This window comes from Cherax quadricarinatus, chromosome 84 (assembly GCF_038502225.1).
Source record: "Cherax quadricarinatus isolate ZL_2023a chromosome 84, ASM3850222v1, whole genome shotgun sequence".
NCBI classification, from domain to species: Eukaryota; Metazoa; Arthropoda; class Malacostraca; order Decapoda; family Parastacidae; genus Cherax; species Cherax quadricarinatus.
In genome coordinates this window covers 3,867,461-3,889,648 of record NC_091375.1, presented here as the reverse complement: position 1 = coordinate 3,889,648, position 22,188 = coordinate 3,867,461, and the positions used below count along the sequence as shown (strand labels likewise).

The 22,188-nt window shown below is 41.4% G+C and overlaps 1 protein-coding gene across 2 annotated transcripts in view; it reads right to left on the bottom strand.

Moving 5' to 3' along the window:
• Positions 1 to 22,188, bottom strand: part of LOC128704438 (N-acetylneuraminate (7)9-O-acetyltransferase) — a gene marked incomplete at its 5' end in the record, with an annotated part of 49,674 nt that overhangs the window by 13,938 nt on the left and 13,548 nt on the right. For both annotated transcript variants that reach the window (XM_070102955.1, XM_070102956.1), the window contains 2 exon segments: positions 16,173 to 16,342; positions 21,705 to 21,853. In XM_070102955.1, coding sequence (XP_069959056.1) covers positions 16,173 to 16,342; positions 21,705 to 21,853 — 319 coding nt within the window.

Here is a 22,188-nt window from a genome sequence, read left to right as displayed (position 1 = left end):
GAAAAGAATTCTTCCTCCGTAAGCCATGCGTGTTGTAAGAGGCGACTAAAATGCTGGGAGCGAGGGGCTAGAAGCCCCTTCTCTTGTATGGATTACTAAATTTGAGAAGAGAAACTTTCGTTTTTCTTTTTGGGTCACCCTGCCTTGGTGGGATACGGCCGGTTTCTTGAAAAAAATAAAAGAAGAAAATTTACATTTTAATTTATAAATAAGAAATATTTACATTTTAATTTATAAATAAGAAATATTTGCACTTACCTTGGAGATGTTAGTTTAATTACGTAGTTAGTTTGATGGAGTGTAGCAGATATGCAGAGTGTGTAGCAGGCATGCAGGGAGTGTAGCAGGCATGCAGGGAGTGTAGCAGGCATGCAGGGAGTGTAGCAGGCATGCAGGGAGTGTAGCAGGCATGCAGGGAGTGTAGCAGACATGCAGGGAGTGTAGCAAGTATGCTGGGAGTGGAGCAGGAATGCTGGGAGCAGAGCAGACATGCTGGGAGTGTAGCAGATATGCAGGGAGTGTAGCAGACATGCAGGGAGTGTAGCAGACATGCAGGGAGTGTACCACGCATGCAGAGAGTGTAGCAGGTATGCTGGGAGTGTAGCAGGCATGCTGGGAGTGTAGCAGACATGCAGGGAGTGTAGCAGACATGCAGGGAGTGTAGCAGACATGCAGGGAGTGTAGCAGATATGCAGGGAGTGCTGCAGACATGCAGGGAGTGTAGCAGGCATGCAAAGAGTGTAGCCGACATGCAGGTAGTGTAGCAAGTATGCTGGGAGTGGAGCAGAAATGCTGGGAGCGGAGCAGACATGCTGGGAGTGTAGCAGATATGCAGGGAGTGTAGCAGACATGCAGGGAGTGTAGCAGACATGCAGGGAGTGTAGCACGCATGCAGAGAGTGTAGCAGGTATGCTGGGAGTGTAGCAGATATGCTGGGAGTGTAGCAGGCATGCAGGGAGTGTAGAAGGTATGCAGGGAGTGTAGCAAGCATGCAGGGAGTGTAGCAGATATGCAGGGAGTGTAGCAGACATGCAGGGAGTGTAGCAGATATGCAGAGTGTGTAGCAGACATGCAGGGAGTGTAGCACGCATGCTGAGAGTGTAGCAGGTATGCTGGGAGTGTAGCAGATATGCTGGGAGTGTAGCAGGGAGTGTAGCAGATGTAGCAAGCATGCAGGAGTGTAGTGCAGAGCAGACATGCAAGGAGTGTGTAGCAGACATGCAGGGAGTGTAGCAGACAGACATGCAGGGAGTGTAGCAAGCATGCAGGAAGTGTAGTGCAGGCAGGGAGTGTAGCAGACATGCAGGGAGTGTAGCACAGGTATGCAGGGAGTGCAGGTATGCAGGGAGTGTAGCAAGCATGCAGGGAGTGTAGCAGACATGCAGGGAGTATAGCAGACATGCAGGGAGTGAGGTATGCAGTGTAGGTATGCAGGGAGTGTAGCAGGTGTAGCAGACATGCAGGGAGTGTAGCAGGGATTCAGGGAGTGTAGCAGGCATGCAGGGAGTGCAAGGTAGCAGACATGCAGGAAGTGTAGTGTAGCAGACATGCAGGGAGTGTAGCAAGCATGCAGAGAGTGTAGCAGATATGCTGGGAGTGTAGCAGGCATGCAGGGAGTGTAGCAGGTATGCAGGGAGTGTAGCAGGTATGCAGGGAGTGTAGCAAGCATGCAGGGAGTGTAGCAGACATGCAGGGAGTGTAGCAGACATGCAGGGAGTGTAGCAGACATGCAGGTAGTGTAGCAGGCATGCAGTGAGTGTAGCAGACATGCAGGGAGTGTAGCAGGTATTCAGGGAGTGTAGCAGACATGCAGGGAGTGCAGCAGACATGCAGGGAGTGTAGCAGACATGTAGGGAGTGTAGCAGACATGCAGGGAGTGTAGCAGGCATGCAGGGAGTGTAGCAGACATGCAGGGAGTGCAGGGAGTGTAGCAGGCATGCAGGGAGTGTAGGAGACATGTAGGGAGTGTAGCAGGCATGCAGGGAGTGTAGGAGACATGTAGGGAGTGTAGCAGACATGCAGGGAGTGTAGCAGACATGCAGGGAGTGTAGCAGACATGCAGGGAGTGTAGCAGACATGCAGACATGCAGGCATGCTGGGAGTGTAGCAGGCATGTAGGGCAGTGTAGCAGGCATGGGCAGTGTAGCAGACATGCAGGGAGTGTAGCAGGCATGTGTAGCAGGCATGTAGGGAGTGTAGCATGCAGAGTGTAGCAGACATGCATGTAGCAGGCAGGGAGTGTAGCAGACATGCAGGGAGTGTAGCAGGCATGGCATGAGTGTAGCAGACATGGGAGTGTAGCAGATGCAGGGAGTGTAGCAGACATGCAGGGAGTGTAGCAGACATGCAGGGAGCAGGCATGCTGGGAGTGTGTAGCAGAGGCAGGGAGTGTAGCAGACATGCAGGGAGTGTACCAGACATGCAGGGAGTGTAGCAGGCATGCAGGGAGTGTAGCAGACATGCAGCGAGTGTAGCAGACATGCAGCGAGTGTAGCAGACATGCAGGGAGTGTAGCAGACATGCAGGGAGTGTAGCAGACATGCAGGAAGTGTAGCAGACATGCAGGGAGTGTAGCAGACATGCAGGGAGTGTACCAGACAAGCAGGGAGTGTACCAGACATGCAGGGAGTGTAGCAGACAAGCAGGGAGTGTACCAGACATGCAGGGAGTGTAGCAGACATGCAGGGAGTGTAGCAGACATGCAGGGAGTGTAGCAGACATGCAGGGAGTGTAGCAGACATGCAGGGAGTGTAGCAGACATGCAGGGAGTGTAGCAGACATGCAGGGAGTGTAGCAGACATGCAGGGAGTGTAGCAGACATGCAGGGAGTGTAGCAGACATGCAGGGAGTGTAGCAGACATGCAGGGAGTGTAGCAGACATGCAGGGAGTGTAGCAGACATGCAGGGAGTGTAGCAGACATGCAGGGAGTGTAGCAGACATGCAGGGAGTGTAGCAGACATGCAGGGAGTGTAGCAGACATGCAGGGAGTGTAGCAGACATGCAGGGAGTGTAGCAGACATGCAGGGAGTGTAGCAGACATGCAGGGAGTGTAGCAGACATGCAGGGAGTGTAGCAGACATGCAGGGAGTGTAGCAGGCATGCAGGGAGTGTAGCAGACATGCAGGGAGTGTAGCAGACATGCAGGGAGTGTAGCAGACATGCAGGGAGTGTAGCAGACATGCAGGGAGTGTAGCAGACATGCAGGGAGTGTAGCAGACATGCAGGGAGTGTAGCAGGCATACAGGGAGTGTAGCAGACATGCAGGGAGTGTAGCAAGCATGCAGGAAGTGTAGCAGACATGCAGGGAGTGTAGCAGACATGCAGGAAGTGTAGCAGACATGCAGGGAGTGTAGCAGACATGCAGGGAGTGTAGCAGACATGCAGGGAGTGTAGCAGACATGCAGGGAGTGTAGCAGACATGCAGGGAGTGTAGCAGACATGCAGGGAGTGTAGCAGGCATGCAGGGAGTGTAGCAGACATGCAGGGAGTGTAGCAGACATGCAGGGAGTGTAGCAGACATGCAGGGAGTGTAGCAGACATGCAGGGAGTGTAGCAGACATGCAGGGAGTGTAGCAGACATGCAGGGAGTGTAGCAGACATGCAGGGAGTGTAGCAGACATGCAGGGAGTGTAGCAGACATGCAGGGAGTGTAGCAGACATGCAGGGAGTGTAGCAGACATGCAGGGAGTGTAGCAGACATGTAGGGAGTGTAGCAGACATGCAGGGAGTGTAGCAGACATGCAGGGAGTGTAGCAGACATGTAGGAGGTGAGAGGAAGGCCAGTTTATGCTTCAATATGATGCTAATATCATCTCTTTGGCTAATTTATCTATCACAATTCATCTAATATGACATAATAAACAATATTAATAACATAGAAACATAATATATATTCTAGAATGAATAAAATATGTCATAATGTATGTGAGGATAAGTGATGGAAGTGTTGTTGTTGGGTTTATAATGGCCACTGAGAGAAGCTGTACATATTAGTGGTGGAGGAGGCTTCTGCCACCACCACTATCCACAAACAATATATGTAAGAAATTTATAAATAAGAAAGATTTACATTTTAACTTATAAATAAGAAACATTTACATTTTAACCCTTAAACGGTCCAAACAGATCAACGTTCAAATTCGTAGTGCTACAAAAATAGATCTACTTTTTTTTACATATTTTCAAATACAGTGGACCCCTGCATAACGATTACCTCCGAATGCGACCAATTATGTAAGTGTATTTATGTAAGTGCGTTTGTACGTGTATGTTTGGGGGTCTGAAATGGACTAATCTACTTCACAATATTCCTTACGGGAACAAATTCGGTCAGTACTGGCACCTGAACATACTTCTGGAGTGAAAAAATATCGTTAACCGGGGGTCCACTGTATAACAAAAAAAAAAAAAAAATGTTTTCAAATGTAAAATAATATAACAATATAACAAAAAAAAAAAACGTTTTCAAATGTAAAACAAAAAAGAAGATCTACATTTTTTTACATACTTTCAGATGTTGAAAAAATGTATATATACGTTTGGACCATTTAAGGGTTAATTTATAAATAAGAAATATTTACATTTTAATTTATAAATAAATAATAAGTTTATTCAGGTATACACAAATACAATTATGTACATAGATTATCATACACAGCAGCATATGCGTAAAGTACCTACGATAACCCAAAAAAGTAAGAGTGACTTACGTATTTCCATTGGGGTCCTTTTATATTTACACTTTTGAGCAAGGGGCTTGTAACCCCTTCTGTATAAATTACTAAATTTAAAAAGAAAAACTTTAGGCTTTTCTTTTTAGGTCACGCTGCCTCGGTGGAATACGGCCAGTTTGTTGAAAAAAAAAATTACACTTTTATATTTACACTTACCTTGGAGGAGATGTTAGTTTAATTAGTTTGATGGAGGAGATGCTGGTAGAGGTTTAGAGTGGCGGAAGATACATAGCAGGCTGGCGTATGTTTGGTGGCCCGATACACATTCAACAACATTGGAGAGCTACTTTCATGTCGTTTTTCTATTGCTTACTCGCTTAACTTACTTGCTACACTGTTAATTCTACACTTTATCGCTGGCTGGCGCTATAGCCTTTATCGATACCTGCTGCTTTAGTATCGTACATATCGCAGAATCACTGAATCACTGCAGAAGGCACATTCTCCCCTCTCTCTTCCTCCTCCACTTTGGTACTTTGCTATGAGTTTTTCCTTGAATTTTATTGTGTTTCTTTCCTTCTTTATCACAGGGCTGTCACTAGAAGCTTTCTCTGGGCCCATAGTGGCTTATTTAGCAGTTATAAGCACTAAAATAAATGGAATAATGCAAAATATATCGCATGTATACGTGGAATCGTCCTCCCTGCCTTGTAAACAATGGCACACTACCTCATACATGGGCTCAGGCCGCGCGGACACGTTCAGGACGAATGTCCTTAACCGAGTTTTTCATCACTGGTCGAGCCAATATTTTTACGCAAAAATGCATCGGTATCCGATTTTATTGCTATCCAATGGTATCGTTACCCGAGGGTCCACTTTAAATCCAAATACAGTGGTCCCTCAATAATCGTCCATAATCCATTCCCGGAAGTGGGACTATTATCAAAATGGACGATTTACGAATCAATTTTCCTCGTAAGAAATAATGTAAATTCAATTAATCCGTTCCTGACACCCAGAAGTATTAAAACAAAAATTTTTTTTACATGAAATATAGCTGTAGTACATAAACAATACAGTGGCACATGATGAATTAAACATTAACAGAATAACACTTACCTTTATTGGCGATTCTTCTTTGTGTATGGAAGACTGGAGAATGAGACTGATTGGATGAATTACTGTTTGGAAGGGACATCCCCTTCCATCAACACCTCAGGTACCAATTGCTTTTCTGGGGTTACTTCTCTTCTCTGTTTCTTAATGCCACTAGGACCACCTTGAGAGTCACTGGAGTCCTGTCTCGCAAAAAAACTGTCCTGAGAGCTCTGTTTCTGGCGTCTCTTTAAAACTTCCCTAAAATGGGCCAAGACTCTGTCACTGTACAAGTTGCCGATATGGCTTGCAACATCCTTCTCTGGGTGATGTTTCTCCATAAATCTTTCCATCCTACCCCACATTTCAAAAATCTTAATCTCTGAAGAAGGCACCTTCCTCCATCTCTCTTCCTCCTCCTCTGCAGCAAGATTCAGAGCTGCCATCTGTTGCTGTTCCTGCTGAAGCTCTTGCAGCTCCTCAGTGGTTAACTCTTTGTTGTGGTCCTCCACCAACTCTTCCACATCCTCCAAACTCACATCCAACCCCATGGAAGCCCCCAGTGCCACAATGGATTTAACAACTGACATAGGCTCATCAGGGTCAGCCCCAAACCCTTCAAAATCCCTCTTGTGGACACAATCTGGCCACAATTTTCTCCAAGCAGAGTTCAAAGTCCTGGTAGTCACTCCCTCCCAAGCCTTACCTATAAGGCTTACACAATGGAGAATACTGAAATGTTCTTTCCAAAAATCTCGTAGGGTTAAGTGAGTGTCTGAGGTCACATTCAAGCACCTTTCAAACATTGTTTTGGTGTAGTTTTTTAAAGTTTGCAATGACCTGCTGGTCCATGGGTTGGAGAAGAGGAGTGGTATTCGGGGGCAAGAACTTTACTGTGATGAACCCAAACTCCTTCAGAATTAGGTCATCCAAGTTTGGAGGATGAGCAGGTGCATTGTCCATTACTAGGAGGCACCTGAGATCCAATTTCTTTTCCAGGAGGTAATTCTTCACACTAGGGACAAACACTTCGTTGAACCACTCTACAAAAATTTCCCTTGTGACCCATGCCTTACTATTAGATTTCCAAAACACACACAATTTACTCTTCATAACATTGTTTTTCCTGAAGACTCTGGGATTTTCAGAATGGTACACTAGTAACGGCTTCACTTTGAAATCCCCACTAGCATTAGCACAGAACATTAGCGTCAGCCTGTCTTTCATAGGCTTGTGTCCTGGCATTGCCTTTTCCTCTTGTGTAATGAAGGTCCTCTTTGGCATTTTCTTCCAAAAGAGGCCTGTTTTGTCACAATTGAACACTTGTTCAGGTTTCAGTCCTTCACTGTTTATGTACTCCTGGAATTCATGCACATATTTTTCAGCCGCCTTGTGGTCCGAACTGGCAGTCTCACCATGCCTTACCACACTGTGTATGCCAGTACGGTTCTTAACCCTTTGAGGGTTTTGGTCGTACTAGTACGTCTTACGCGTAGGGGTTTTTGACGTACTAGTACGCATAAATTCTAGCGGCCTCAAATCTAGTGGGAGAAAGCTGGTAGGCCTTCATATGAAAGAATGGATCTATGTGGTCAGTGTGCACAGTCTAAAAAAAATCCTGCAGCACACAGTGCATTATGAGAAAAAAAAAACTTTGACCATTTTTTTGGAATAAATCAGCGACTTTGCAGTGTATTTTCGTATGGTATTTATTGTTGTATTCTAGTTTTCTTGGTCTCATTTTATAGAATGGAAGACATATTACAGAAATTGAGATGATTTTGACTTGTTTTACAATGAAAGGTGCCTTGAAATTGAGCTCAAAGTAGCAGAAATGTTCGATTTTTACCAAACTTCAAAAGTAAACAAATCGTGCCAAGCGTGCAATACACGTCAACTGGTGAGTCTAATATTCTTTCACAAGTGCACCAATAATATTTATACCATTTTTTACACTAATGCAGTAGTCTGCATAACAGTAAATCTTATATTTTTTGTGAGAATAAAAATTCAAAGTGGAAAGCAAAATAATATAAGAGGGGCCTTGAGACGTGACTAATGACTAGAGGAAATGTCATTTTAGTGCCAGGAATGTCTTTCTTGTTTATTCTGGACCCTATTCGGAAATTGGCATCTTTTGAAATTTGTGTGAAATTGGCAAAATTGCTAAATTCTGACCACTGTACTAGATAGTTGAATTTCATAAATGGGTGGTTTCTTGCACGCATTCGATAGAAAAAATGGAGTTCTAGCGAAATATTCATGTTTTTTGTCGACTACTACAGTGAAATTGGCTGAAAATGGGGCTCAAAGTGGGCAAAATCGCCGATGCGTAAACATCGCCGAGACCGCTAACTTTGCGAGAGCATTATTCCGTAAGTTTTCTATCAAATTTCAAACTTTTGGTGTCTTTATGATCGGGAAAAGATTCTCTATCTTTTCATAAGAGAAAATATTTTTTTTTTTTTTTTAAATTTGGCCGACCCTGAGAACGAGTTTCGGAGAGGGCCTGTCGACCCTCAAAGGGTTAAATCTCTCAAACCAGCCTTTGCTAGCCTTAAATTCACTCACATCATCACTAGTTGCAAGCAATTTCTTTACCAAATCGTCATGCAACTGCCTAGCCTTTTCACAAATAAGCAACGTCATAAGACTGTCTCCTGCTAATTGTTTCTCATTTATCCACACCAATAATAACTTCTCAACATCTTCGAGTACTGGTGATCTCATTTTAGTCAGCATATTTACCCCCTTTGCAACAACAGCATCCTTGATTTCCTTTTTCTTGGCTATGATGGAAGATATGGTTGTACGGGATTTGTTATACATCCTGGCCAGTTCGCCCACACGTACGCCACTATCATATTGTTCTATGATGTTTTTCTTAAATTCAATCGTATTTCTCACCTTCTTTACCAAAGGCTTGGCACTAGGAGCTTTCTTTAGAGCCATGGTAGCTTATTTAGCACTTAAATAACTTGCAAGCACTAAAATAAATGAAATATTATGAAATATTTCACTGGAGCACGTGAGGGGACCGTCGCTCACTGGTAAACAATGGCACACTGGCTGGGAAGGAAAGGCCGAGGCGGCTCGAGGCCGCTCAGACCGTGAGTACGCGTCCGGGACGAAGGACTATTAGCGAGTTACCGGACCATTTCCGAGCCAATATTTTGACGAAAAAACAGGACTATTTCCGAAATAGACGATTTTCAGGCCGGACGATTATTGAGGGACCACTGTACATACATATACTGTACAGTGGAACCTCGGTACTCGAACTTAATTCATTCCAGAAGGCTGTTCAAGTGCCGATCCGTTCAAGTACATGTATTGAACAAATTCTTCCCATCCAATTTTCGTTTTAGTTAGCTGTTATCATTAATCTTCATAGGTGTACTTATACAATATAAAAAAAAAAAAAATGCGAAGAAACACAAAATAGTTTACAGTGAAGTTCTGGCAGGTCGTGTTTGGTTGAGTGCTGAGCTTTGTTCGAGTAGGGAGCTTTTTGAGTACTGAGGTTCCACTGTATGTGCATCCAGACTTGTATTGTACTAAAAATGAGATTAAGCTAAGGGACTGCTAGAGCCTGATCTGGCCATGAATGAAAACACCTGTTTACAGACAAAACTGACATGGACAGATTTTACTAGGAAAGATGCAGAACAATGGGACATAAATGGAACTCGAACACGAAGATGAGTCAGAGAAATAGGGAAACACTTTAATATACTGTAAAAGGTGTGTAAAGATAGAAAGTTGAAAGTGAACATAGAAAAGAGTAAGGTGATGATAGTATCAAATGATTTAGATAAAGAAAAATTGGATATCAAATTGGAGAGGAGTATGGAAGAAGTGAATGTTTTCAGATATTTGGGAGTTGGCGTGTCAGCGGATGGATTTATGAAGGATGAGGTTAATCACAGAATTGATGAGGGAAAAAAGGTGAGTGGTGCATTGAGGTATATTTTTTTATTATATTATTATCACACTGGCTGATTCCCACCAAGGCAGGGTGGCCCGAAAAAGAAAAACTTTCACCATCATTCACTCCATCACTGTCTTGCCAGAAGGGTGCTTTACACTACAGTTTTTAAACTGCAACATTAACACCCCTCCTTCAGAGTGCAGGCACTGTACTTCCCATCTCCAGGACTCAAGTCCGGCCTGCCGGTTTCCCTGAACCCCTTCCCTGAACCACGTCAAGTATTAAAAACCATTTGTCTCCATTCACTCCTATCAAACACGCTCACGCATGCCTGCTGGAAGTCCAAGCCCCTCGCACACAAAACCTCCTTTACCCCCTCCCTCCAACCTTTCCTAGGCCGACCCCTACCCCGCCTTCCTTCCACTACAGACTGATACACTCTTGAAGTCACTCTGTTTCGCTCCATTCTCTCTACATGTCCGAACCACATCAACAACCCTTCCTCAGCCCTCTGGACAACAGTTTTGGTAATCCCGCACCTCCTCCTAACTTCCAAACTACGAATTCTCTGCATTATATTCACACCACACATTGCCCTCAGACATGACATCTCCACTGCCTCCAGCCTCCTCCTCCTCACTGCAACATTCATCACCCATGCTTCACACCCATATAAGAGCATTGGTAAAACTATACTCTCATACATTCCCCTCTTTGCCTCCAAGGACAAAGTTCTTTGTCTCCACAGACTCCTAAGTGCACCACTCACCCTTTTCCCTTCATCAATTGTATGATTCACCTCATCTTTCATAGACCCATCCGCTGACACGTCCACTCCCAAATATCTGAAAACATTCACCTCCTCCATACTCTCTCCCTCCAATCTGATATCCAATCTTTCATCACCTAATCTTTTTGTTATCCTCATAACCTTACTCTTTCCTGTATTCACTTTTAATTTTCTTCTTTTACATACCCTACCAAGTTCATCAACCAACCTCTGCAACTTCTCTTCAGAATCTCCCAAGAGCACAGTGTCATCAGCAAAAAGCAACTATGACAACTCCAACTCTGTATTTGATTCTTTATCTTTTAATTCTACACCTCTTGCCAAGACCCTTGCAATCACTTCTCTTACAACTGCATCTATAAAAAATTTCCCTCTTTCCTGCATACTCTAACTTGAGCCTCACTATCCTCGTAAAAACTCTTCACTGCTTTCAGTAACCTACCTCCTACACCATACACCTGCAACATCTGCCACATTGAGGTATATGTGGAGACAAAAAAACGTTATCTATATAGGCAAAGAAGGGAATGTATGAAAGTATAGTGGTACCAACACTCTTATATGGGTGTGAAGCTTGAGTTGTAAATGTTGTAGCAAAGAGACGGTTGGAGACAGTGGAGATGTTCTGTCTAAGGGCAATGTGTGGTGTAAATATTATGCAGAAAATTCAGTGTGTGGAAATTAGGAGAAGGTGTGGCATTAATAAAAGTATTAGTCAGAGGGCTGAAGAGGGGTTGTTGAGGTGGTTTGGTCATTTAGAGAGAATGGATCAAAGTAGAATGACATGGAGAACATATAAATCTGTAGGGGAAGGAAGGCGGGGTAGGGGTCGTCCTCAAAAAGGTTGGAGGGAAGGGGTAAAGGAGGTTTTGTGGGTGAGGGGCTTGGACTTCCAGCAAGCTTGCATGAGTGTGTTAGATCGGAGTGAATGGAGATGAATGGTATTTGGGACCTGACGAGTTGGTGGAGTGTGAGCAGGGTAATATTTAGTGAAAGGATTCAGGAAAACCTGTTATTTTTATATAAACAGACTTGAGTCCTGGAAATGGGAAGTGCAATGCCTGCACTTCAAAGGAGGGGTTTGGGATACTGGCAGTTTGGAGGGATGTGTTTGTGTATCTTTATATGTATATGCTTCTAAACTGTTGTATTCTGAGCACCTCTGCAAAAAACAGTGATTATGTGTGAGTGAGGCGGAAGTGTTGAATAATGATGAAAGTATTTTCTTTTTGGGTTACCCTGCTTTGGTGGGAGACGGCCGACTTGTAAAAAAAAAAAAAAGTATTTAACAGGTAGAATGAACTAAACAATGACACAGTAGATGCACACTTCATACACTTCATACAGGAGTTCAGAAAATAAAACTGATGCACACTTCATACAGGAGTTCAGAAAATAAAACTGAGCTAATTCCTGTCAATCAACTGTTAAGGGATGGACCCAAGAGCTAATGCTCAACAACACACTCACAAATAACTAGATATAAATACAACTTTGTTACTCATTTTGCTGTTAGAGAGCATATATAGAGTCTCCATCTAATTAAGTTCTTGTCTGAAAACAATACTAATCACAATATCAGTTTTACTCATACGCTAGTTAATAATACAAATCACCACACTTGAGACTTAAAAACTAGCAGAATGGCATGACTGCAAAACTTGTCTTGTTTATATACTTAGGGGGAAACAAGTACCCTTTTAAATTTAACATTAAACTGAAAGGGATAATTTTCCAAAAGTTTATCTGCTGAATATATTGAAACTTCTTTTTTTGTATAGTATTGGTGGATAAAAGGTTGATGGGTAGGCTCCAGGATGTACATGTTTATAGAGGGGCAACTGATATATCGGATCATTATTTAGTTGTAGCTACAGTTAGAGTAAGAGGTAGATGGGAAAAGAGGAAGGTGGCAACAACAAGTAAGAGGGAGGTGAAAGTGTATAAACTAAGGGAGGAGGAAGTTCGGGTGAGATATAAGCGACTATTGGCAGAAAGGTGGGCTAGTGCAAAGATGAGTAGTGGGGGGGTTGAAGAGGGTTGGAATAGTTTTAAAAATGCAGTATTAGAATGTGGGGCAGAAGTTTGTGGTTATAGGAGGGTGGGGGCAGGAGGAAAGAGGAGTGATTGGTGGAATGATGAAGTAAAGGGTGTGATAAAAGAGAAAAAGGTAGCTTACGAGAGGTTTTTACAAAGCCGAAGTGTTATAAGAAGAGCAGAGTATATGGAGAGTAAAAGAAAGGTGAAGAGAGTGGTGAGAGAGTGCAAAAGGAGAGCAGATGAAAGAGTGGGAGAGGCACTGTCAAGAAATTTTAATGAAAATAAGAAAAAATTTCGGAGTGAGTTAAACAAGTTAAGAAAGCCTAGGGAAAGTATGGATTTGTCAGTTAAAAACAGAGTAGGGGAGTTAGTAGATGGGGAGAGGGAGGTATTAGGTAGATGGCGAGAATATTTTGAGGAACTTTTAAATGTTAAGGAAGAAAGGGAGGCGGTAATTTCATGTACTGGCCAGGGAGGTATACCATCTTTTAGGAGTGAAGAAGAGCAGACTGTAAGTGTGGTGGAGGTACGTGAGGCATTATGTAGAATGAAAGGGGGTAAAGCAGCTGGAACTGATGGGATCATGACAGAAATGTTAAAAGCAGGGGGGGATATAGTGTTGGAGTGGTTGGTACTTTTGTTTAATAAATGTATGAAAGAGGGGAAGGTACCTAGGGATTGGCGGAGAGCATGTATAGTCCCTTTATATAAAGGGAAAGGGGACAAAAGAGATTGTAAAAATTATAGAGGAATAAGTTTACTGAGTATACCAGGAAAAGTATACGGTAGGGTTATAATTGAAAGAATTAGAGGTAAGACAGAATGTAGAATTGCGGACGAACAAGGAGGTTTCAGAGTGGGTAGGGGATGTGTAGATCAAGTGTTTACATTGAAGCATATATGTGAACAGTATTTAGATAAAGGTAGGGAAGTTTTTATTGCATTTATGGATTTAGAAAAGGCATATGATAGAGTGGATAGAGGAGCAATGTGGCAGATGTTGCAAGTATATGGAATAGGTGGTAAGTTACTAAATGCTGTAAAGAGCTTTTATGAGGATAGTGAGGCTCAGGTTAGGGTGTGTAGAAAAGAGGGAGAATACTTCCCGGTAAAAGTAGGTCTTAGACAGGGATGTGTAATGTCACCATGGTTGTTTAATATATTTATAGATGGGGTTGTAAAAGAAGTAAATGCTAGGGTGTTCGGGAGAGGGGTGGGATTAAATTATGGGGAATCAAATTCAAAATGGGAATTGACACAGTTACTTTTTGCTGATGATACTGTGCTTATGGGAGATTCTAAAGAAAAATTGCAAAGGTTAGTGGATGAGTTTGAGAATGTGTGTAAAGGTAGAAAGTTGAAAGTGAACATAGAAAAGAGTAAGGTGATGAGGGTATCAAATGATTTAGATAAAGAAAAATTGGATATCAAATTGGGGAGGAGGAGTATGGAAGAAGTGAATGTTTTCAGATACTTGGGAGTTGACGTGTCGGCGGATGGATTTATGAAGGATGAGGTTAATCATAGAATTGATGAGGGAAAAAAGGTGAGTGGTGCGTTGAGGTATATGTGGAGTCAAAAAACGTTATCTATGGAGGCAAAGAAGGGAATGTATGAAAGTATAGTAGTACCAACACTCTTATATGGATGTGAAGCTTGGGTGGTAAATGCAGCAGTGAGGAGACGGTTGGAGGCAGTGGAGATGTCCTGTCTAAGGGCAATGTGTGGTGTAAATATTATGCAGAAAATTCGGAGTGTGGAAATTAGGAGAAGGTGTGGAGTTAATAAAAGCATTAGTCAGAGGGCAGAAGAGGGGTTGTTGAGGTGGTTTGGTCATTTAGAGAGAATGGATCAAAGTAGAATGACATGGAAAGCATATAAATCTATAGGGGAAGGAAAGAGGGGTAGGGGTCGTCCTCGAAAGGGTTGGAAAGAGGGGGTAAAGGAGGTCTTGTGGGTGAGGGGCTTGGACTTCCAGCAAGCGTGCATGAGCGTGTTAGATAGGAGTGAATGGAGACGAATGATACTTGGGACCTGATGATCTGTTGGAGTGTGAGCAGGGTAATATTTAGTGAAGGGATTCAGGGAAACCGGTTATTTTCATATAGTCGGACTTGAGTCCTGGAAATGGGAAGTACAATGCCTGCACTTTAAAGGAGGGGTTTGGGATATTGGCAGTTTGGAGGGATATGTTGTGTATCTCTATACGTATATGCTTCTAAACTGTTATATTCTGAGCACCTCTGCAAAAGCAGTGATAATGTGTGAGTGTGGTGAAAGTGTTGAATGATGATGAAAGTATTTTCTTTTTGGGGATTTTCTTTCTTTTTTGGGTCACCCTGCCTCGGTGGGAGACGACCGACTTGTTGAAAAAAAAAAAAATTAGAATAATGGTAGATGAAATGCACTGTAACCCCCTATTTATGTGCATCATTAATTTGAGAGTGTTAAGACTGTTTCACCCTTTTATAGTACAGCTAGCCCTCCACTTTCGCAAGTTCCACTTTTGCAAGCTTCGAACATTCGCAAATGCCCAGCCGCCCAATCATATACAATATTTTACGATGTTTTTGTGTCTTTTATGATTGTTTGTGGTTCAGTAGGTTAAGGAAGCAGTATTGTTAGGCTAAGTAAATGCTATTATTATATTTCCCTACAATATATTTGCGCTACAGTGCAGTATTATTATATTTCCCTACATCATGCTTGCACACCTAACATTTGCGAATTTTCAAGATTCATGAGGTTCTTGACCACCTAAGCCTCACGAATGTGGAGGGCCTCCTGTACATCATTACACACCTGATGTATCAGATGAGGCCTATACAGTAAGCTCTTGATTTACCTGACTAACAGAAGACAAGCAGGTGACCAGTAATGGTGATTGTGGTGGCTGGAGATGAGGTTGTTTAACTGTGATCATAACAGCAACAGACAACTTTGTACCCAACAGACTTTGTCCATTGTTTTTTATCATTTCCCACATTTCTTAAATCCATTAACTAGAGGTCTAATAAATTGAGGGTTCATTGCACTTCCATTCATTCTCATGTTCCCTCCTAAAACAGAGTTCTACTACACACAACCTGCACTCTTCCTCCTAACATATTCTGTAATGTCCCTCTCTTTCGAAAGCCACATCCTTACATCCTTTAAACTTGGCCATGGTGTATTCCTATATCTTGTACTCAACACATCACCCAATTAGAGTAAAAAGAACCAAAACTGGTGTGAAAACATAGCACTGCACCTCAAGCCATGCTACAGTCAGTAACATACCCTGAAGTTGCAGTCAACCCATGAAAGCTTTGTAAATTAATTAAAAAAAAAAAAATCAAATTTTGTGCTACAAATTCTAAACATCAGTGTTATGCATGATTTCATTCACTTACAAAATTTGGCTTCAAGGATCTTCATATCATAGGGTAATTTATTGCATTTTTCATTAATTATTCATTTTTATTTTACAATAAGCAGCCCCCCACATAAAATAATTATTCATTTTTATTATATGTGGTTCCCACAAGCAACAGTTTAAGAATTTGTTGCATGAATAATTGTTGTTAGCAAATGTCTTTCCTCAAGATCAAAGAATTACAGAGTTATTATCTTTACTTGTTAACTGCAACAACATCTCACCTGACAGTAACGGACAATGCCCATGTCTCTTCCACTCCAATAGTAAGAAAAATGGCCATAGCCTGTGAGGAACAGGTACGCGGACACAAGAACACGAATATGCATGTAAATTGGCAGAACCTGCGAGGCTCCAGTCATGTGATAAATGAGAATCACCAGTTGCATCCAGCCTGGGGAGAGAAGAATACTGTCTAAATAATGACATAGGCAGTGATTATGTATGAATGATAGTGAAAGTATTTCTTTCTTTTTTGGGTCGCCCTGCTTTGGTGAGAGACGGCCAGCACGTTGAAAAAAATTCTGAGTGAATGATGGTGAATGTGGTTCCTTCTTTGGGTATCCTACCATGATGGAAGATGGCCAATGTTGTAATAAGAAAGATGCAAATGAAGCACTAATGTGGATTCAAAAAGATGTACAGTACTGTGGATTATTTTTATTAATATAAATAGGCAAATTCCTAGGTAGTAGGTTGGTAGACAGCAACCGCCCAGGGAGGTACTACCGTCCTGCCAAGTGAGTGTAAAACTGAAGCCTGTAATTGTTTTACACGATGGTAGGATTGCTGGTGTCTTCTTTTTTCTGTCTCATACACATGCAAGATTTCAGGTACGTCTTGCTACTTCTACTTACACTTAGGTCACGCTACACATACATAAACAAGCATATATATACACACCCCTTTGGGTTTTCTTCTATTTTCTTTCTAGTTCTTGTTCTTGTTTATTTCCTCTTACCTCCATGGGGAAGTGGAACAGAATTCTTCCTCCGTAAGCCATGTGTGTTGTAAGAGGCGACTAAAATGCCAAGAGCAAGGGGCAAGTAACCCCTTCTCCTGTATATATTACTAAATTTAAAAGGCAAAACTTTCGTTTTTCCTTTTGGGCCACCCCGCCTCGGTGGGATATGGCTGGTACATTGAAAGAAGAAGAAATAGGCAAATGGAAAACACTAATTGGTAACTGAGGTATTAACCCCCTAACAGCAGTTCCATTATAAGTGAAACTACTACTGTTTCTTCTTCTTCCAAGGCGGAGAAGGGGTTACTAGCCCCTTGCTCATGGCATTTTAGTCGACTTTTACAACACGCATGGCTTACGGAGGAAGAATTCTGTTCCACTTCCCCGTGGAGATAAGAGGAAATAAAAACAAGAACTAGTAAGAGAAAAGAAGAAAACTCAGAGGGGTGTGTGTATATATATATGGTTGTATACGCATGTGTAGTGTGACCTAAGTGTAAGTAGAAGTAACAAGACGTATACCTGAAATTTTGCATGTTTATGAGACAGATAAAAGACACCAGCAATCTTACCATCATGTAAAACAATTACTGGCTTTCGTTTTACACTCACATGGCAGGATGGTAGTACCTCCCTGGGCGGTTGCTGAATACCAACCTACTACCTAGGGTAAGTGAAACTATTATGAGTTAAAATTTTGCTATTAATGAAACCAGTCTCAAAGAGCATATCCAGATGCCAATTTTGGACAAAAATAAATAAATAAATTATTAAAATAAAATAAAGAAAATGGCATTATAATAACCATATTTACTTCCAAACAATATATTGCTACAGTGTCTCAGAATGTGAGGAGAATTAAAATTTAATTGAAGAACTGTTAAAAATATGTATAATGCAGAGCATTTGATGATGATATACGACTAATATTTTAGAGGATTTTATTAAAATTAATGCAAGGAATTTACAAGACTAATTAACAATAATAATAACAATAATGATAATAAGCAAGACAGTGATGGAGTGAATGATGGTGAAAGTTTTTCTTTTTCGGGCCACCCTGCCTTGGTGGGAATCGGCCAGTGTGATAAAAAAAAAAATAATAATAATAATAATATTTTATTATTATTAACACACTGGCCCAAAAAAAGAAAAACTTTCATCATCACTCACTCCATCACTGTCTAGCCAAAGGCATGCTTACACTACAGTTATAAAACTGCAACAGTAACACCCGTCCTTCAGAGTGCAGGCACTGTACTTCCCATCTCTAGGACTCAGGTCTGGCCTGACGGTTTCCCTGAATCCCTTCATAAATGTTACCTTGCTCACACTCCAACAACAATAATAATAATAATAAATAAGTAAAAATAATCACTTAGGTCACACTACACATACATGTACAAGCACATATATACACACCCCTCTGGGTTTTCTTCTATTTTCTTTCTAGTTCTTATTCTTGTTTATTTCCTCTTATCTCCATGGGGAAGTGGAACAGAATTCTTCCTCCGTAAGCCATGCGTGTTGTAAGAGGCGACTAAAATGCCGGGAGCAAGGGGCTAGTAACCTCTTCTCCTGTATATATTACTAAATGTAAAAGGAGAAACTTTCGTTTTTCCTTTTGGGCCACCCCGCCTCTGTGGGATACTGCCGGTGTGTTGAAAGAAAGAAGAAGTAAAAATAATGTTGTAGACTGGCTGACATCAACCATCCAGGGAAGTATTAACATCCTGCCATATGAGGATAAAACAGCAACCTTTACACTCTAACAGTACTGTTGGTCTCTTCTTATCTTTGACTCAAACACCTATGGTAAATCTTGTTACCACCACTACAACTTAGCAACAGTGAAATACCAATTTTGTTTAAGATGACAGAGTACACAATGAAAAATGCCCCAAAGGAAATCACAATTAAAATCTAATAACAAGAGAGGTAGGAAAGAGGGAAATTATTTCCCAGTAAAAGTAGGCCTTAGACAAGGATGTGTGATGTAACCGTGGTTGTTTAAATATATTTATAGATGGGGTTGTAAGAGAAGTGAATGTGAGGGTCTTGGCAAGAGGCGTGGAGTTAAAAGATAAAGAATCACACATAAAGTGGGAGTTGTCACAGTTGCTCTTTGCTGATGACACTGTGCTCTTGGGAGATTCTGAAGAGAAGTTGCAGAGATTGGTGGATGAATTTGGTAGGGTGTGCAAAAGAAGAAAATTAAAAGTGAATACAGGAAAGAGTAAGGTTATGAGGATAACAAAAAGATTAGGTGATGAAAGATTGGATATCAGATTGGAGGGAGAGAGTATGGAGGAGGTGAATGTATTCAGATATTTGGGAGTGGACGTGTCAGCGGATGGGTCTATGAAAGATGAAGTGAATCATAGAATTGATGAGGGAAAAAGGGTGAGTTGTGCACTTAGGAGTCTGTGGAGACAAAGAACTTTGTCCTTGGAGGCAAAGAGGGGAATGTATGAGAGTATAGTTTTACCAACGCTCTTATATGGGTGTGAAGCATGGGTGATGAATGTTGCAGCGAGGAGAAGGCTGGAGGCAGTGGAGATGTCATGTCTGAGGGCAATGTGTGGTGTGAATATAATGCAGAGAATTCGTAGTTTGGAAGTTAGGAGGAGGTGCGGGATTACCAAAACTGTTGTCCAGAGGGCTGAGGAAGGGTTGTTGAGGTGGTTCGGACATGTAGAGAGAATGGAGCGAAACAGAATGACTTCAAGAGTGTCTCAGTCTGTAGTGGAAGGAAGGCGGGGTAGGGGTCGGCCTAGGAAAGGTTGGAGGGAGGGGGTAAAGGAGGTTTTGTGTGCGAGGGACTTGGACTTCCAGCAGGCATGCGTGAGCATGTTTGATAGGAGTGAATGGAGACAAATGGTTTTTAATACTTGACGTGCTGTTGGAGTGTGAGCAAAGTAACATTTATGAAGGGGTTCAGGGAAACCGGCAGGCCGGACTTGAGTCCTGGAGATGGGAAGTACAGTGCCTGCACTCTGAAGGAGGGGTGTTAATGTTGCAGTTTAAAAACTGTAGTGTAAAGCACCCTTCTGGCAAGACAGTGATGGAGTGAATGATGGTGAAAGTTTTTCTTTTTTGGGCCACCCTGCCTTGGTGGGAATCGGCCAGTGTGATAATAAAAAAAAAAAAAAACAAGAGAGGTTGAAAATAGAATTCATTGGTCATCTAGAGAGAAGAAATACAAGAGAAGTATGAGAAATAGATTGTATATCATAATGTAATGGAGTCTGAGCATGAAGTTTTGCATTGAGAATATCAGTATAAGATGTACAAGCAACAGGATACAAGTCAACAGACTGACTAAAATGCTGAACATAATATGAGTTTCATAAAATTGTTACAAAACTACTATAAACTCACACCTATGTATCACATCTATAATTGTAAAAACATTTCCAATGAGGATTTTTATTTTTATTTTATTTAGATTACTGGTGAGCATAGCTATAGACAAAGAAAACCGGGAAGACTAGGAAATCAAGAGCTAAAGTTTTCCCTAATTACCCCAGTACCTTCAGAGATTATATTGTATGAATGTTAAAAGTTAAAGAAAATAAATGAAGGAAAACAAGAAACCTGTAAAGAGATGAGAGACATAATAAAAACCTAAAACTTCAAGAGGTGGCAGGAAAGTAATACTATAACTTGATCAGGTAAATGATGATGAAATATTCTCACTGTATTCATCTCTATGTATGTAGCTCTATCGCTCCACAAGGTTTAATATAAACTCATATTCTAACCTGTCAAAAAGCAGGATAGGTTGGCTGAAGATATATAGATTTTGGGTTGATGGAAAGAGGGGTAGGGGATTCCTCAAGAAGAATTGGATAGAGGTTGTCAAAGGAGTTTTGAGTAATAAGATCTTTTGATTCCAACAGGCATACATGAGCATTAAAAAATTAGACTAAGTACAGACCAGTGGTTTTGGGATGTGACATGTTAACAATGTGAGCAAAATGACATTTATGATGGGATCCAGGAAAACCACTCAGTCAAACTAGTTTTTGAAATGGGAAATATGTAGTGTCTGCACTCTGAGGAATTAGCAAGAATGCTGAGTGAATTCTCTGAACTGTAATATCAGCTAGAGAATGAGTAATGGCAATTTTTTTTCAATACAACAGCCGTCTCCCACCGAGGCAGGGTGACCCAAAACAGAAAGGAACACTATCACCATCACTCAACACCCACCAAAATGTGTTTACTTATTTGGGTCACCCCTTGTTGATAGGAAACATCTGATCTACTGTATTAAAAGAAAAATTGAAGGTATATATATATATATATCTGAAGTGACTTTGGGTTTAAAAATAAATTCTTGTGCATTCTGAAAAGCCCATAATTATGACCAGCATTTCACATCTGTATTCAGAAAAATTTGGATTTCAAACTGTAGCTTGCTACATAACTTTAGTTAATAAAAGTTAACCATTTTTTTCTTCTTTCTTTGAATACACTGGTTGTCTCCCACTGAGGCAGAGTGGCCCAAAAAAGAAATGTAACATTTTGTTCTATTTGCGTTTAATAATTTAACACCCCTCCTTCAGAGGGGTGTTAATGTTGTAGTTTTATAAATGTAGTGTGAGCGCGCCTCTAACAAGACGGTGATGGGGTGAATGATGATGAAAGTTATTCTTTTTCGGGCCACCCTGACGTGGTGGGAAATGGCCAATGTGTTAAAAAAAAAAAAAAGGGAAAAGAAGTTACTAGCCCCTTGATCCTATCCATGTCCTTGTGCACTGAAAATTAAGACCTTAAAGAATCTTACCTCTCCATTCATCTGTCATATCACGATGCAGAAGACGGGTTTGAGAAGTGTCTTCTGTGAAGAAGAGACCCAGAGCAAACACATAGCCAAGAGGCAACCAAAAGTTCAACTGAGAGAAGTATTTGTTCTCCTTCATGAACAAACTCGTCCTAAGAAAAAAAACTACATATAAGAACAATCCTTGAAGTTATACCCTACATCTGATTATAGGAAAAAAAGGGATTAAAACACAAACAAAACAAAATAAAACCACCCAATTACATGTTTTCTTGACTATTTATAGATTTTTAGACCTACTTAAGCCTGACTTAATAGATTGGCTGCACGTGGCCTTCTATCACAAAGGCCATGGACTGCACCAGTGTAAAGGAAAACTTGCTAACACAATGCGATGGCTTAGATGTGGCAAAATTCCCCGACTCTACTCAGTAGGCCTATATTCAGAATAAAGTATTTAAGTTTTACTAAAGGGGTCAGGGACAGA